The 14133-nt window shown below is 34.8% G+C and overlaps 3 protein-coding genes across 5 annotated transcripts in view; all 3 read right to left on the bottom strand.

Moving 5' to 3' along the window:
- Positions 1-4705: 4705 nt before the first annotated feature.
- LOC108907391 (AH receptor-interacting protein) lies at positions 4706-6080 on the bottom strand. The gene is made up of 6 exons (XM_018711054.2): positions 5926-6080; positions 5681-5866; positions 5461-5626; positions 5221-5407; positions 5024-5166; positions 4706-4970 (listed from the first exon to the last, which is right to left on the bottom strand). The coding sequence occupies exons 1-6, from the start codon at positions 6004-6006 to the stop codon at positions 4768-4770; spliced, it is 966 nt and encodes a 321-aa protein (XP_018566570.2). The 5' UTR covers positions 6007-6080; the 3' UTR covers positions 4706-4767.
- A 317-nt stretch (positions 6081-6397) lies between these two features.
- LOC108907489 overlaps positions 6398-14133 on the bottom strand; it is a 68414-nt gene continuing 60678 nt past the window's right edge. For 2 of the 3 annotated variants that reach the window (XM_018711207.1, XM_018711206.2), the window contains 9 exons: positions 9606-9790; positions 9286-9555; positions 9014-9229; positions 8705-8959; positions 7867-8504; positions 7571-7811; positions 7144-7438; positions 6849-7090; positions 6398-6693 (listed from right to left, as the gene is read on the bottom strand). In XM_018711207.1, coding sequence (XP_018566723.1) covers positions 6562-6693; positions 6849-7090; positions 7144-7438; positions 7571-7811; positions 7867-8504; positions 8705-8959; positions 9014-9229; positions 9286-9555; positions 9606-9737 — 2421 coding nt within the window. In that variant the 5' untranslated portion in view covers positions 9738-9790 and the 3' untranslated portion in view covers positions 6398-6561. Of the gene's footprint in view, positions 6694-6848; positions 7091-7143; positions 7439-7570; positions 7812-7866; positions 8505-8704; positions 8960-9013; positions 9230-9285; positions 9556-9605; positions 9791-10162; positions 10324-14133 lie in introns of those variants that run through there. The other variant, XM_018711205.1, reaches the window with a different exon arrangement.
- LOC108907491 lies at positions 10599-11735 on the bottom strand. Its single transcript, XM_018711211.2, has 2 exons — positions 11286-11735; positions 10599-11095 (listed from the first exon to the last, which is right to left on the bottom strand). Exons 1-2 carry the CDS (start codon positions 11675-11677, stop codon positions 10693-10695), a joined length of 795 nt encoding a protein of 264 aa, XP_018566727.1. The 5' UTR covers positions 11678-11735; the 3' UTR covers positions 10599-10692.

Here is a 14133-nt window from a genome sequence, read left to right as displayed (position 1 = left end):
GGAGATTCAAATCAGGGTGGTCGAGCGGAAATAACCAATAAAAATAGAAGAGCAGGAGGTCAAGAGGAAGTAAGGGGAACTGAACGCCACGGTGAGATTGCCTGCTGAGGCGGAAATCTACCGGACGGAAGTCATCGCTGAAGGAAAGAGGGGAGTTTGAAAAGACAAGATATTCAGCGGCAATCGTTAATATTCGCTCTGTTTCAGGACGCAGAAAGTAGAGAACGCTCGGGCCGAGAGCGAGATCAAAATGAAGCAGTACGGGGACACTGTCATTATGGCCGTTTTTCTGGCCGTCCAACGGTAAGACGATCATTTCAACGGCACTTGTTCAGATAACCAAAATATGTTGTGTTCTTTCAGATTGCAGCCGAAGTGGTCGCAGATGAAGATGAAGACAGATGAGATCGTGCTGCTAGGCGCTCAAGACAACACAACTGCAGAGATATGCCTTAACATATTTTCAACTCTCTCTCTCCGCTAACATGTATCCTAGATGTGAAATTTATTGTATTTTACTCACATGTGAATGATTATTTTAATAAATGTATACGCACTTTTTTGGTCTCATTATTTACCAGCAACTTTAAGCAAGATTTAAATGAATTTATATACATGGGTTCTGACTTCTGGCATTATCAATCGATCAGGGTAACGGAAGGCTGAGAAGGTATTTTGCCGCTCCTGATATTTGAAAAGAGATATATATGTCCTTGTCTTCTACACCTGCTGCACTTCATGCTCTCCTGATACCAAAATTTAATTTTTTTGGAACATATTTTGACTAAAATCACTTCATGTTCTCCTGATCCCAAAATTTAATAATTTTATGTGAATATATTGAGTAAAATATAAAAAAAATATTTCTTATAAATTTGGGAATGCCTCTGTATATACAAACACACAATTACCACATGCAGTTCTGAATAATTTTCAAGGAATTTTTCCAAATTAATTCTCCTTTCCCTATGTGGTCAGCACCAGAAATACATACAATTAAATTACAAATTACTTTATTGGAAAATTTTCAGACATTTAGCCCTCTTAATAAATTATTTCTTAAATTTTTCACCAGCGCCATCTACCGGTGAGAAGTTGTAATAAGGTACTATGTAATTCTAGGAATGGTAGGAAACATATTTAGTGGGTTCTTTTAGCTTTACTCGATAGATGGCGCCACCCACTATAAAATAATCTGGCGCGAAAATTGAAAGAAACTAGGAAGAAATTGAGAAAACAACAAAATTTTAATAATCTTTATTAAGAATATTGTTACATGTACTTATATTATTATTACAGCACCAGTACATTAATTATTTTAAATTGAGTAACTTTTTGTATTCGTTGGCTTCCTTCAGCATTTCAGACATTCTTTGTCCTGTAACATAAATAAAAACACATTAAATGCTAATTTTATCGAAAAATATAGTGAGCCTAAAAGTTTCTTCCGCCAAATATCAACATTCTTTGATGTTTCGCTTTCATGTTGTTCGCTTCGTCAGGTTGAACGAGAGCAGCGAAATGTAAAAGATAATTAACCGTACATTCAACAAGGCTTTGTGTGGAAGTAACTTTGTCCGTACAATAAAAATTCCTAATAACATATTGGACGTCTAAAAAAATAAAACTATTTATAAATACATCATAACCTAAAGGTGTACGACGTAACACAGTGAAGAAAACTTCAAGCTTACCACAGATCTTCGGTCAGTGTCCGGTGTCTGCACTAATTGTGTCCATCAAATTTCAGCAATAGTGGCGGTTCATGTACTAAATAAACTTCTCTTCCGATATGATGGCGATACGAGGGACAGAGGATTTTGTGCGGTATTTTCATATGAGTGATTCGCTGTAAAGATTAGCGATATACTCGATGAATTTCTGGCCCAAAAAATACTCTCATCAAAATCTGATCTGGATGTGACATCGGTGCATCTTGTCGTAGACTAAAAAAAAAGATATAAAGATATTCACTTCCTGAATTAAGTTAAAAGGAACTATGACGTTCAAGATATTTATTACACGAATCGTTCAAATGGTCATTTGAGATGAAAAAACCGTAGAGTGCTATTAAATTAGAGGGTGGAAATTAGAGATAGGGGTGAAAATGCACCCCTTTCAGTTTTTTAATCGTAGCTCAAAAACGAAGCAAAATTTCGGTATAGCTCAGAGGAAAAATTTTTTAGAGAATTGAATTTCTCATCGAAATGGCTTATTTAAAAAATGTAAAAGGAAAATTTTATGCAAAAAATCTTTTATAAACAATTTTAAAGAAAGCAATAAATAAGATTTTTTGATTTTTTTTTAATTTTTCTAAAATAATTTTGTAAGAACTTGAAAATTTAAGTACAATAAAGTTTATTAATAATGTATATACAGTGTGTCCACGGAGGGAGTTGACAAGAGGAGAAACTCTTTTGTTTTTGACTTTGTCGAAAAATGTCACTCTTTATAAAAAGTTCTGCCCCTCGAAAAAATGAGACTGTCATACAAACATCTTAGATTAGATATACAGGGTGCTCATAAATTAAAAAAACACAAAAAAATTCAAGAGAGAAGTACCATTATTTATTATTTTACACATTTTTATAAAACAAATCAGTTTATAACCTCAAATAATGTCCTAATATAAATTTTAAAATCAAAATTTCAATTCTGACTTTTACTCTATATGTATAGGTACTTCTCACCTCAAAATTTGAAATTTTGAGGCAAAAAAGTAAAAAATACAGAAAATCAAATTTTTTGCTTTTTTTCAAATTGTTTATTAACGTTTTTTTTGCATAAAATTTTCCTTTAAAATTGTTTAAATAAGCCATTTCGATTGGAAATTCATTTCTCTAAATAATTTTTCCTACAAACTATAGCTTCGTTTTCGAGCTACAATTAAAAAACTGAAAGGGGTGCATTTTCACGCCTATCTCCAATTTCCACCCTCTAATTTATTAACACTCCGCGGTTTTTTCATCTAAAATGACCCTTTGAACGATTCATGCAATAAAATTGCATAAACGTCATAGTTTTTTTTGGATATATTCAATAGCCTAATGGTAGTAAATATTTATAGGCAACAAATTTTCTCAGCCAAAAAAATATACAAATATTTACTAAACTAGGCGTTATATAAATAAATTAATACACACCCCTCGAAAGTGGGCGGCCTCTCTGGCAGCCAGCTTCGCCATCGCCTCTTCCTTCGTGTACGGCTTTTTGTTGTCCTTCAGTCAGGCCCACAGTCATGTCAGCGGACACTCCAACTCAGAGTCGTTTCGGAGACGTATCGATGGTAATAGCTACAAAAACAAAATTTCTTTGTCTTTTTTTCGTTAAACATCGAACTTGACTTTGGAATTTAAAATTCAAGTCCAAAATTTGCAACAAATTCAAACCTCGAATAAGAAATTTTGAATTCCAGGTTGAAATGTTGACTTCAACTCAATATTTTTTGTTCCAACTCTATATTTTGAGTTCAATTTTTTTTTAATTGAAAAAGTGACCGCAAAAAACCTGTGATTTTTGCCCATTTTTCCACAATTCGCAGAGAATTAAAAAAAAATACATAAAAATATGTTTTTGGTCGCAAATTACTTGTCGTAAAAAACTGAAATTAGCAGAGCTTTTGGTATTTTGAAAATTTAAAAAATCCCCCCTACTTAGGGGCTGAAAAAATGCCAAAAATGAAGAATTTGAATATTACCAATTGATATAAAAACTATTAGCATGTGAATTATCTTAATATATTTTTTTGGGAATTTTTACAATTATTTCTGATATTCTCTATTTTTGGGGATGATTCCACCCCCTGAGCGCGCTTAAGGGTGGATATTCTAATTCAACATGCTTATTTCAGTGATGAGAATAAATCTTTCTTTGCATCGAGAATCATTCGATAGAAAAATTCACACGCTAATAGTTTTTATATTTACTGGTAATATTCAATTCTTCATTTTGGGCGTCTTTTCAGTACCTAAATTTTTGAAAATTTTCAAAAAACTAAGCTATGCTCATCTTAATTTTGTACGAGTAATTTGAGAAACAGGTGATTTTTGCCGTCACTCTTTCCAAAGCCCAAAATTTCGAGTTTGCACATAAAATTTTGTGTTAAATGTAAAAAATAAATTGACATAATACAAAATTTTAAATTCATAAGAAAATACTAATGCAATAACAAAATATATAAAAAAAATCTCGTTCTGTGTACTATAGTAGTGTAAAAAAAATGTATGCCCTTTTCTACTTCATATCGTTTGAAATGTTTAACGGACTCCAATCTGGAGAATTCAGAGGTGAAGGGCGGAGTGTCTTCTTGTAAAACGTTAATAACCCCTCTTTACCCAGCAATATCTTGGATTTCTTCACGTGAGGGTGGAGAATTTTTACCTGCACAGGTGTGGCTTGTCCTATAAAATAAATTATTTATTTTTTGTGACGACAAAAATAAAATTGACTAAATTTGTTTTGTTTTGAGGGATGAATGTCGTCGGAAATACCAAGAATAATATTTTCATCGCTCGGTTCTAACATAAGGGCGGAGCGTTGCAGAATAGCCTCCTCGCGTCCCATATCCGGTTGTCAAAATCTGGTTAAAATAATAACTGTGATTGTCTTAGTTTATATAAATTAGCGAAACTTTTCAAATTTGAAAAGCAGATTTATTTACAAATACATATACATATACAATTAAATACAATATTTATTTAAAATATAACGCTATAAAATAAATAAAAAATATAGAAATTAACGTACAAATACATTTTAAATCACGTTTTACACGAAAAGTTTACTATATTTTCCTTTATCCTCGCAATCTTTTTCCTTGATTTGCTTTTCTAATTCTGCAAGTTCTCTTTTTACCACCGAAGTTAGAGATTTATCGATCTCCATAACTTTATTGAAATCGTTCTTTGCTTCTTCAATATTCCACGCTTTGACGTGAGCTTTCGCTCGCCTAAAGTACGCTTTTACGTTATCTGAAAAATTGCGATGTTAAAATCGGACTAAAATTCAAATTAATAAAACGTACCTTTGTCTGTCTTTAGAACGGTTGTACAGTGTTCGATCACAGCGTAGTAGTCTCCCTCGAAGAGCTTACACTGAGCGTAGTTCAAAAGTATCGGATTCTTTTGGTCGTTAAGTTCGTTCCACTCAATATCGTGTGGTTTTTCTCTAAAAACGTTTTTATTATATTTACCAAATGAAAATCCACACAAGACAACTTACTTCAACATTAGTTGTTCTAACATACCGACCGCTTTAGCATACAATTCAGCGGCCTTTCCGTAGTTCTTATTCTTGTACTCTTCATTTCCCTGTTCTTTTAACTTTGGTATTAGCTCTATTTTTTCATTTTCCTCTAACTGCCAACTTTCTTTTTCATAACTTTCTGGTTGTTCTACTTTCAAAATCTCTGAAAAACACACCATTCAACAACAATCTTGGAAACGTTTATATTAACATTACCCATTGTAAACTCCAAATCAGTTGGACGTTTTAGAAACTCGTTTAGGTCGTCATATCCTACACCTTCGTTCTGCAGTGTCATTGCGCAGCAATGAGTCTTCCGTTCGCCTTTTGGTCGGTGCAAATCCCTTAACGTTTTCGATACAAATGGGTATTGTATTACCAACTAAAACGACATTAAATTCTTACAAAATGCCATTTATAAACGTGTAATACTAACACTTTTGTCCACTGTAAACTGCGCAACTTCGTTAACAGCCATTTTTTGTAAGATAACCTCCCATACTTCCAATTTGAACTTCTTGCCTAAGACCAAGTCGAGAGGTTTTCCCTGACCCATTTTCCTTGAATCGTCCAGCAATGTTTTCTCGGGGTTGCACAGTCTCGCTTGAAAGTGGAAATGAATCTAAAGCATAAACATATCAAAATTAACGCTTATTTTTTATGTTTAAATTTGGCTGCTACCTTGGTTCCACCTTTAAAAGGAACTGCCTTTGTGCCCGCGTAAATAGTTTTTTTAATTATAAGGTCTCCGTCAGGAGTCATTTTTATTTTTCTGCTTTATCTTTGACTTTTCCTGGCAATCAAAGCAAAATAAACAATTTATGATTTGTAGGTTAAATTTCTAAGCTCTTCTTCTTCTTCTTGACATGAGCTGTTTCGTTTCGGACACCCTTTAAAACGAAAGCAGGCAGTTGTTGATAACTTTGATTCTTGGGCATTTGAATAATTCGGTCTAATGAGAAGTAGGTCACAATTCGTCGATTATATTTACCAAGGCTATTCTGCAAAAGGTAGTTCATAACTTTTTAATTATTACCTCGGCATATTTATGCATAAAATTTAAATTTTGTGATAGTTACTCCTCATAAATTAAGGATTTATTTAAAAACACGTGAGTACTTTAAAATGATATTTATTTTCATGCAATATACGAGTATAAAATATAAAAAGTTTCTAGATTCTAAAAATGTACGTCATGAAACATAAACGTTGAAACCTTATTTATCTCCAATTTAAAGGCACAAATAATTGCTTATTCAGTCGATTTAAGAATCCTACATATCACAGATTATTCACAAGTTAGATTTTAACAAGAGCTCAAGGTACTTGCGAGCTGGTCGCCACTTTCGTAATCGTATCTATGATGTGTTTCATTTGATGGTACTGTTCCGTTAATTCGGCTAATCTCATTTCCTTTACGTCCAGTTTCTCCTCGAGTTCCGTTATGTTCTAAAAAATATATGCGAGAAACAAGCCATTAAATTATTTCAAACCATATACGGAGTGCTTCAATTATTGTTTATTATGCAGCGTTTCTTTTTTTTTTACATTGTGACGGAACTGTAATAAAATGTCGTGTCTGTGAAACAAAAAAAAAGACTTACCGAGTTCAATTTTTTATTTTCCAAATTGGCCTTCTTCAGGAGATCCTCCGCTTTCTGCAAATTTTTCTCCGACTTGTTGCCACTTTCCGCCAACTTATTAATAACCTGCTCTTTTTTAGCCAGTTGCTCCGTTAGCTTCGAATTAACATCCGACATATGCTCCACCTTCTTCACTAGCGATTCAAGTTCCTTCACGAGCTTCTCTTTGTTCCTCATTTCTTCTTCGTACACTTTAATTTTACCTGAAAGCGCACAATGTTAACCGTTACAACGACACGTTATTAAAACGCAATACCCAGAGCTGCCTGCGCCCGGTTCTGTTCCATCGTGTACAGCTCCCTGAATTCCTTGTTCGACTTCATAGTCTGCTCCAGGCAGTACTGCTCGTGGAACAGTAACTGCTGCAACTTATTCTGTTCGGCGGTTATCTGCGCCAGCCGGTGCTGCAGCTGGGTGCACCGCTCGGTCGCCGCCTCAATGCTGGCGAGAGCCGATTTTTCTGCGTAGCCTAGCGTCGCCAGCTTGTACTCGTACAGCTCCATCACTTGGGAGGTCACAATACTCGCTGTGTTGCCGTCGCCCATTAATTTCTACCAAGAAAAATAAATTAAGTGAGATACGGCGGCCACACTTTGCCAACATTCTCCGTAAATTCTATATGTATTTACTAAAAAAACCCGCATTTACTGTAGATCAAAAGTTAGGACATCTCTTTTACTGACCTCCAATTTGTCCAGCGCATCGTCCAGCCTCTCCATCTGAGTAAAAGAGAGTATCGGAAAACCGACCTCGGTGTATCTTTGAACCCTACCGTTAGACTCGCTGAACTCTGGCCGCAAAATACCCAAAGTAGAGGCTACTTTCTTTACGGGAAAATTGGGATGTCTAGATATTTCCAAGGCCATGCTTCTTATTTCGGTGGTGCCGCCGTACAAAGCCTGAGCGATGATCATGTGAACCTTCCTACATAAAAAAAAAGGTAACTAGGCGTCGTAATTTCCTTTACCTTACAACTTACCTATTCTCCATCAACGAGCTTTGAAGGCCAAGCCAGTTGGTCCCACATTGCGCTAGATCGTTTACCAGACCCAAGGCGTACAAGTATGTGCCCACGGCATCCGTGGACGAGACACCCACATCGTTGGACTTGAGGATCGGTAAACACTCGACGTTCAAGTTCTCCGAGTGCAAGGGTACAAACACCTTCGCGATTAATTCCTCCTTTAGCATTTGTAAGACGCCGGGGCGGGTACTGGCGGCTTGGACCATACCCCTCAAAAGTTGGAGGAGCGCCCCCAGCCTGCGACAGCTCTCCATGTTAGACGGAATGGCGTTGGACTGTAAGATTAGTAGAAATACCGGTAGCGCAGCTACTAACGACTCGAAGATTTCACTGTTTTGTCTGTCGTTTTCCGTTTCTAGCACCTTTTCGACTATTTTCGTTAAGACGGCGAGTGCTTGGAACGAAACAAATTCGGAGTTTATCCAGTTGATGGCCAGCTTAATTATATTAGGATTCAGACTAGTGACGGATTCAGCATCGAAGCACATTATGGAATGGATGAATTCCAGTATGACGCATACGCATTCGGGGTTGCTGTCTTTTACAGAGTATCCGGAATCCTTTGAGGAGTTACCGGCACTGTTGTCCACCAGCTAAGAAATTAAGTTATAAAGTGGTATGTAAAACGATGAAGATGGAAAATTTAATATCGTGAGACAAGTTTGTAACAATTGAAAATGGAAATCAACGTACACACATCAAATTCTTAAATTCCCGATGGGTTAAGGCTTAAAATGTACGATACAAACATTCGTTTAAACCCGTTCGTAAAGGTGGTAACTATTATATTTACCTGCAAAAGATTTTCAATGTGATTTTCGTACTGACTACATTCCCTCAAAACCAGCTTGCCTTTGCTTGGTCTGATTGCATCCAAAAAGAAATCGACAATCTGCCTAAGCACTATCGCGTCGTTGCTTTTAAAAGACTCAAAAATTGACAAGAACGTTGGTTCTACGAGCTTCACTAGGGTGTTTTTAGGTATATCCACGTGCATGTAATCCAACACTACCATTAATTTACATACATATATTTCCGTTATAGGACCCTAAAATTATAAAGTCCACTTGCTATTTCCAAAAGATTTGGAAGTACCACTTACCTTGAGCGGCAGACAAAACCTTAAAAACTTTTTTATGTCGATAGTCTTCGATAAAGTGTATACGGCTGGTAAATTCTTGTAACACAAGTTTACCAAAACGCCTAACGATAAGCACACTATCTCCTGGTCCTGGCTTTCTACCCATTTGGTTAACGTCTTCAACAAGTGCGGTAGATGAGGAATTTGCCACGATATCTTAATTCCGCAAGAAAGATCCTGAAATGTATTCAAAAACAATCATACAACTCGGAAAGGATATTACAACTGCTGACCTGCATTAGTTTGAGAAGCTTCTTTTTCTTTACGTCAGTCAACTGATCACCTAACAATTGCGACAGACTTGGAATGAAGTTGTAGGTGTCTATCAGAGCTTGTCTGGCTGATGTATTACGACAAGCGTTGCATAGTACGTCGACGCAATACCACGACATCTGCGACTGAGGCTCTGTTTTGACGAAGAGATTGTACAAACAGATGAAAAATTCTACGCCCAGATTTGTGTCGGGATCAAATATATTTATATCTATCGTTACGCTGAATGTCTAAAAGAAAAACAATTAGAAGCTCTTGAGGTCTATGTAATAAAGCTTACCTGTAAATTTTTATTTATTAAAAATACACTATCCTCAGTTTTTACAGTTAAGTATTTGTTTATTTCTGTTATTAGGCGTTTCATTTTTATGTGCAATGAATCAGTATATGTATTGTCAATTGAACCCTCCATAGTTATCTTTGCAAAGATCAGTGATTTTTGTGTATCTTCTGGTTATATATAAACTACAAACAAACATCTGATTATTAATTTACAATAAACTGACATGATACAAATTGTCTTGCTGACATTGCTTCTAATATATCACTTTTTTATTTAGTATCACTTGTAATATTGGGAATTTGTGATTTCTCTTTTTAAGTACTCGCGAGTGAAGTAGTATGTTGTAGTATGTGTAGTATGAGAGAATGAACCACACGACAACTAAGATCAAATGAAAAAGAAATAGTAACTACAAGTCACATATTCACCAATATTATCAATCGCGAAAAAGCCTTTGTGTTACGGCTTATTTTCGTAGCTTCAACACGTTCTGTTTGAATTTTAAGTACACCAACGGTTTTTTTTGTAGTGTTTTATTTAATTAATTTACTTACACAATGATACTTTCCCGATACAATTATTTGAAAGGACAGCTTAATATACCGTAGAATTTTCACTTTGTGAGTCAGAATAATATTAAAATGGAATAAATCCACATTTCACCATATACAAATCACAAACTGCTTTAAAACGTTTCAACTTTCAACAACCGCAGCGCCATCACTTCAACAAATGTCAAACCACGAACCACAGAACAGTATAAACCTACAAATTAGGCAGTTACACCAATCACATACTTCAAATATACCCTAAATTATTTATTTAGTTACTAGTTCTCCATGAATGAACATTGTCAAGTACAGATTTTTACATTTGTTTTAATTTTGGTATATAGGAAACTAGCAATAAATTAAAATAATCTCTATTTCTATGAAATAAATAATACACTTCCTACTAAATCTATTTACATTATAAACAAATTTGACAAAAAGTACTTGGATCAATACACTAAAACGACGATTGATATCAAATTATCTTTGGAACGTAATTTACGATTACGGATTCAAAAAACCATTCTAAGTAGCTAGCCAAAATAATGATTCTCATTACGATTATTTGAAAATCGCGCCACTTTAGATTTCCTCTTCTTCCTCTTCGGAGAACACAGCTCGTATCCTTGGGGTATACAATTTTTCACGATCAAAGTCGCCATGGAGCGTTTATTACTCAGTACTTTGGTAACCGTGACGGTCGACGTTTCGAACGTTCTTCTTCTAGTGTAATGCGGTAAGATGGTTTCTAGTTGGTCAAGTCTGTCTTCTATCAACAATTCGTGGATCTGTTTGTTCGAGAGGTAAGGCGTCTGCCTGAGGCCTTTAGTGGACGGTCTGGGTTCTTCGCTAGGTTGCACGAAGTGGTTGATGTCTCTGTAGTCACTGTCTTCTTCTTCTTCTTCGTAGTAATCGAGATCCTGATGGCGCTGCAATCTTAACAAAAAAAAACTATAGTAATAAGAGCTAGAAAAAAATTTAAGTTAGTACAGCATTTAGATGTATATTTAATCCTATAAGAAGCGTTATTTTATTAGACAAAAGTTATTGTTTCTAGTGAGTTAAATAGTGAATTTTGGCAGTTAATATGTATAATTAAAATTTTTACGATATCGATACAACTCACCTAAACTCGTCCTCATTTCTCCTGATGTAATCCTGCTCGCGTTTGCCGCCAAACTCTCTGTCTCTTACGAAATATTCCTTGGTAACAAGCTGCTCGACGTTCCCCTTGTGCTTAACACCGTTGTCCTGCTTGCAACTGTTCTGCCGTTTGGAGAACTTCACGCACACCGGATTCTTGTAGACGTACTTCGTAACTATACTGACCGCCTTAGTAGTGACCACTGGCGAAGGCGTCACCTTTGGGGGATTCGCCGGTAGGGGTACGTTCCCCAAATAGGGCAAATGTAAATTCGGAAGGTAGTTAAGGTAATTGTTGGGGCTGTACAGTTTCGCGCATTCCTCGTAGAGATTCGCGCGGACGGTCGCGAACGCGAGTATTACGAGGAGATGCATTTCCGCGTTGGCTTGACGTTAGGCATTTGTTGTTGACTGACGCGGCGGCGGACCATGAGCTCTTTATAACTTCCTTAAGTAGTCCGGTGGGCGAAGAATGGAAATTGGACGGTAGGCACGATTGTTGAGCCTGCTCTTCTTGGCGGATTTAATGATGGTCATTAAGGGGGACGTTATAATACTGCAAGTTAAGGTTCATTGGTTTGTCTTGATTGAATTATCCTCGCGAGTAAACAATGGGAATCTAGTTATGTCAATAATTATGTGCGATGTACTGTGGTTTCTGATTTAGTATGGCGGATACCAGTCTGAACAGCGATTGATTTATAGAGTAATAGTTTTTGGGTTGAAATAAATACCCCTTCTTGCTTTTGGCGGTCAAATATTCCACGCAATGGACTTGACTTATATATTTTTCAATTAAATGTAATAAGGTAATTAGAATAACACCATAATTTGGTAACTTTTTATAGTCCACGGAAACTTTTTTTTGTCCATGACTGTACAGGGTTAGTCACTACAACTTATAGTGAGTTTATTATTGAAATTACAAAAAAGTTTTTAATAGAAAAGTTTTTTATCAATTTTTATAATACAGTATTAGAAGAAACAATTAATTGAATAATGGAAATCACTAAATTAAAGATTTTTTTTAATGGAACGCCCTATATATTAGTGCATACTTAGCTTCGTTAAATATTTCTCTTTTCAAAAATATATAATATGTTACTGTTTGATTTAGGACTTTTCGATATATTTCAGTTTAAAACTGTTTTTGAAAAAACAGGAGTGAAATTTATGTCTGACGGATCGCAGTGGCTATGGACGACGCACGCGGAACAAACAGATGACTTTGACAGAAGTTTATTTATCATCATTAATTTATTTCCTATAACAAACTATTTTAATATAATGTTTAGTGAGAACGAAAAGTTTGAAGTTATTAAATCGTAATTATATCTCAAAAACAGAAGACGATAGTTTCTTGGTCTATAAGAAAATATCGTCCTATTCTTTTATATTCTATCAGTCTCCGAATACATGGTAATTTTTTCAAAACACCCTGTGTATAAATAAGGTATATTTTAAACATATTTATAGAAATAGTTATAACAATAATTTATATTTACATAGGTTACCACGAATGGTATATATATATATTTTTTTTGAAGTAACACGTTTCTTTCTTTCTTCTAACGATATTAATTATACACGGAATTTACGTAATTAATATTTTGAGTGACTCGATTGCAGCAATATAATAATATCCAAGAAAATGAAGTTTCGCTCCTCAGTTTTGGTTTCTCAATAATAATTGTGCCTTCAGTCGTGCATCTCTTTTGATTACCTACACGTCAATTATATAAATCCCGACATAAAATAATTGTCACATAACAGTAGCGTAATTTAAATCTGAAATTCGTGTATATGCAACTATTAACAATACCTACAATTTTTAATTGTTGTATTACAAACTTTCTTCATAATATGGAAAGTGCTATTCCAGAAACAATGTGGACAATGATATACGGGGTGTTCAAACTCTATGACAAACTTTGACACATTTTTTCTTATATGAACATGGGTCCGATTCGTTTTTGTTTAAAAGCTATAAGCATTTTAAAAAACATAATTTTATATTTCAATCAAAGTATCCTGATAAATAAAAATAATAGTTCCTATAACAATAATTATTACTCGAGTCATTTTGTTTATCATTTGACACTTAGTGTTAAAGTGCTAAATAAAAAATACATACAGTTATTTCTATATGGGGTATATTCCAATGGGAACGCCGGACAAGCAGATCGAGTATACTGACGAAGATATCCAAATAGACATCTAGATCAGGAAAGGAAACATTTTGAAATTTATTAATTACTGGGCGTGATTTTATTGTTGGAAAGTCTTGGGAATGATAATACAAAAGGCATCTCATCAAATGGGTCATGAAAAAAGTATAGAGTCATTGTTTTTTATCAACAAATAGGTCAAAAATTCGTCATTTTTCGTTCTACGCGTTATTGTAAAAAAACTATTAATGTTAGCAAAAAAGTTCAACAGACGATTTGATCTAGAGAAACTCATCTTCAAAATGAGACTTTGGTGTACCTTCGAAGAAAATGAGCTCAAAAAGAATGTTATAGTCATAACCCTGCCCCCGAAATAGTCATTTGAAAATGGGCCTTTTTTGCAAAAATGGGATAAGTAAATGGAATTTTGCAAAACTATTTGACCGATCGAGCCCATCTTTTGCACATCCCTTAAGGATATAAAAACTCACATTTTGGGAAAATTTGGTAAGATTTTATTAATTATTTAAAAAGTTATTAACAATTAAAGAAAAAGCACTTCTTCCGTTTAGTTTTGCAATAACTTTTTTGTTTATAAAGCAATTTTAACGTATAAAGTCTCATTTTAAAGATGAGTTTATCTAGATCAAATCGTCTGTTGAA

This window comes from Anoplophora glabripennis, unplaced genomic scaffold (assembly GCF_000390285.2).
Source record: "Anoplophora glabripennis isolate ALB-LARVAE unplaced genomic scaffold, Agla_2.0 scaffold5, whole genome shotgun sequence".
In the NCBI taxonomy this organism is placed as follows: Eukaryota; Metazoa; Arthropoda; class Insecta; order Coleoptera; family Cerambycidae; genus Anoplophora; species Anoplophora glabripennis.
Note: the sequence above shows the minus strand (reverse complement) of the source record. Positions and strands in the feature narration are given on the sequence as shown.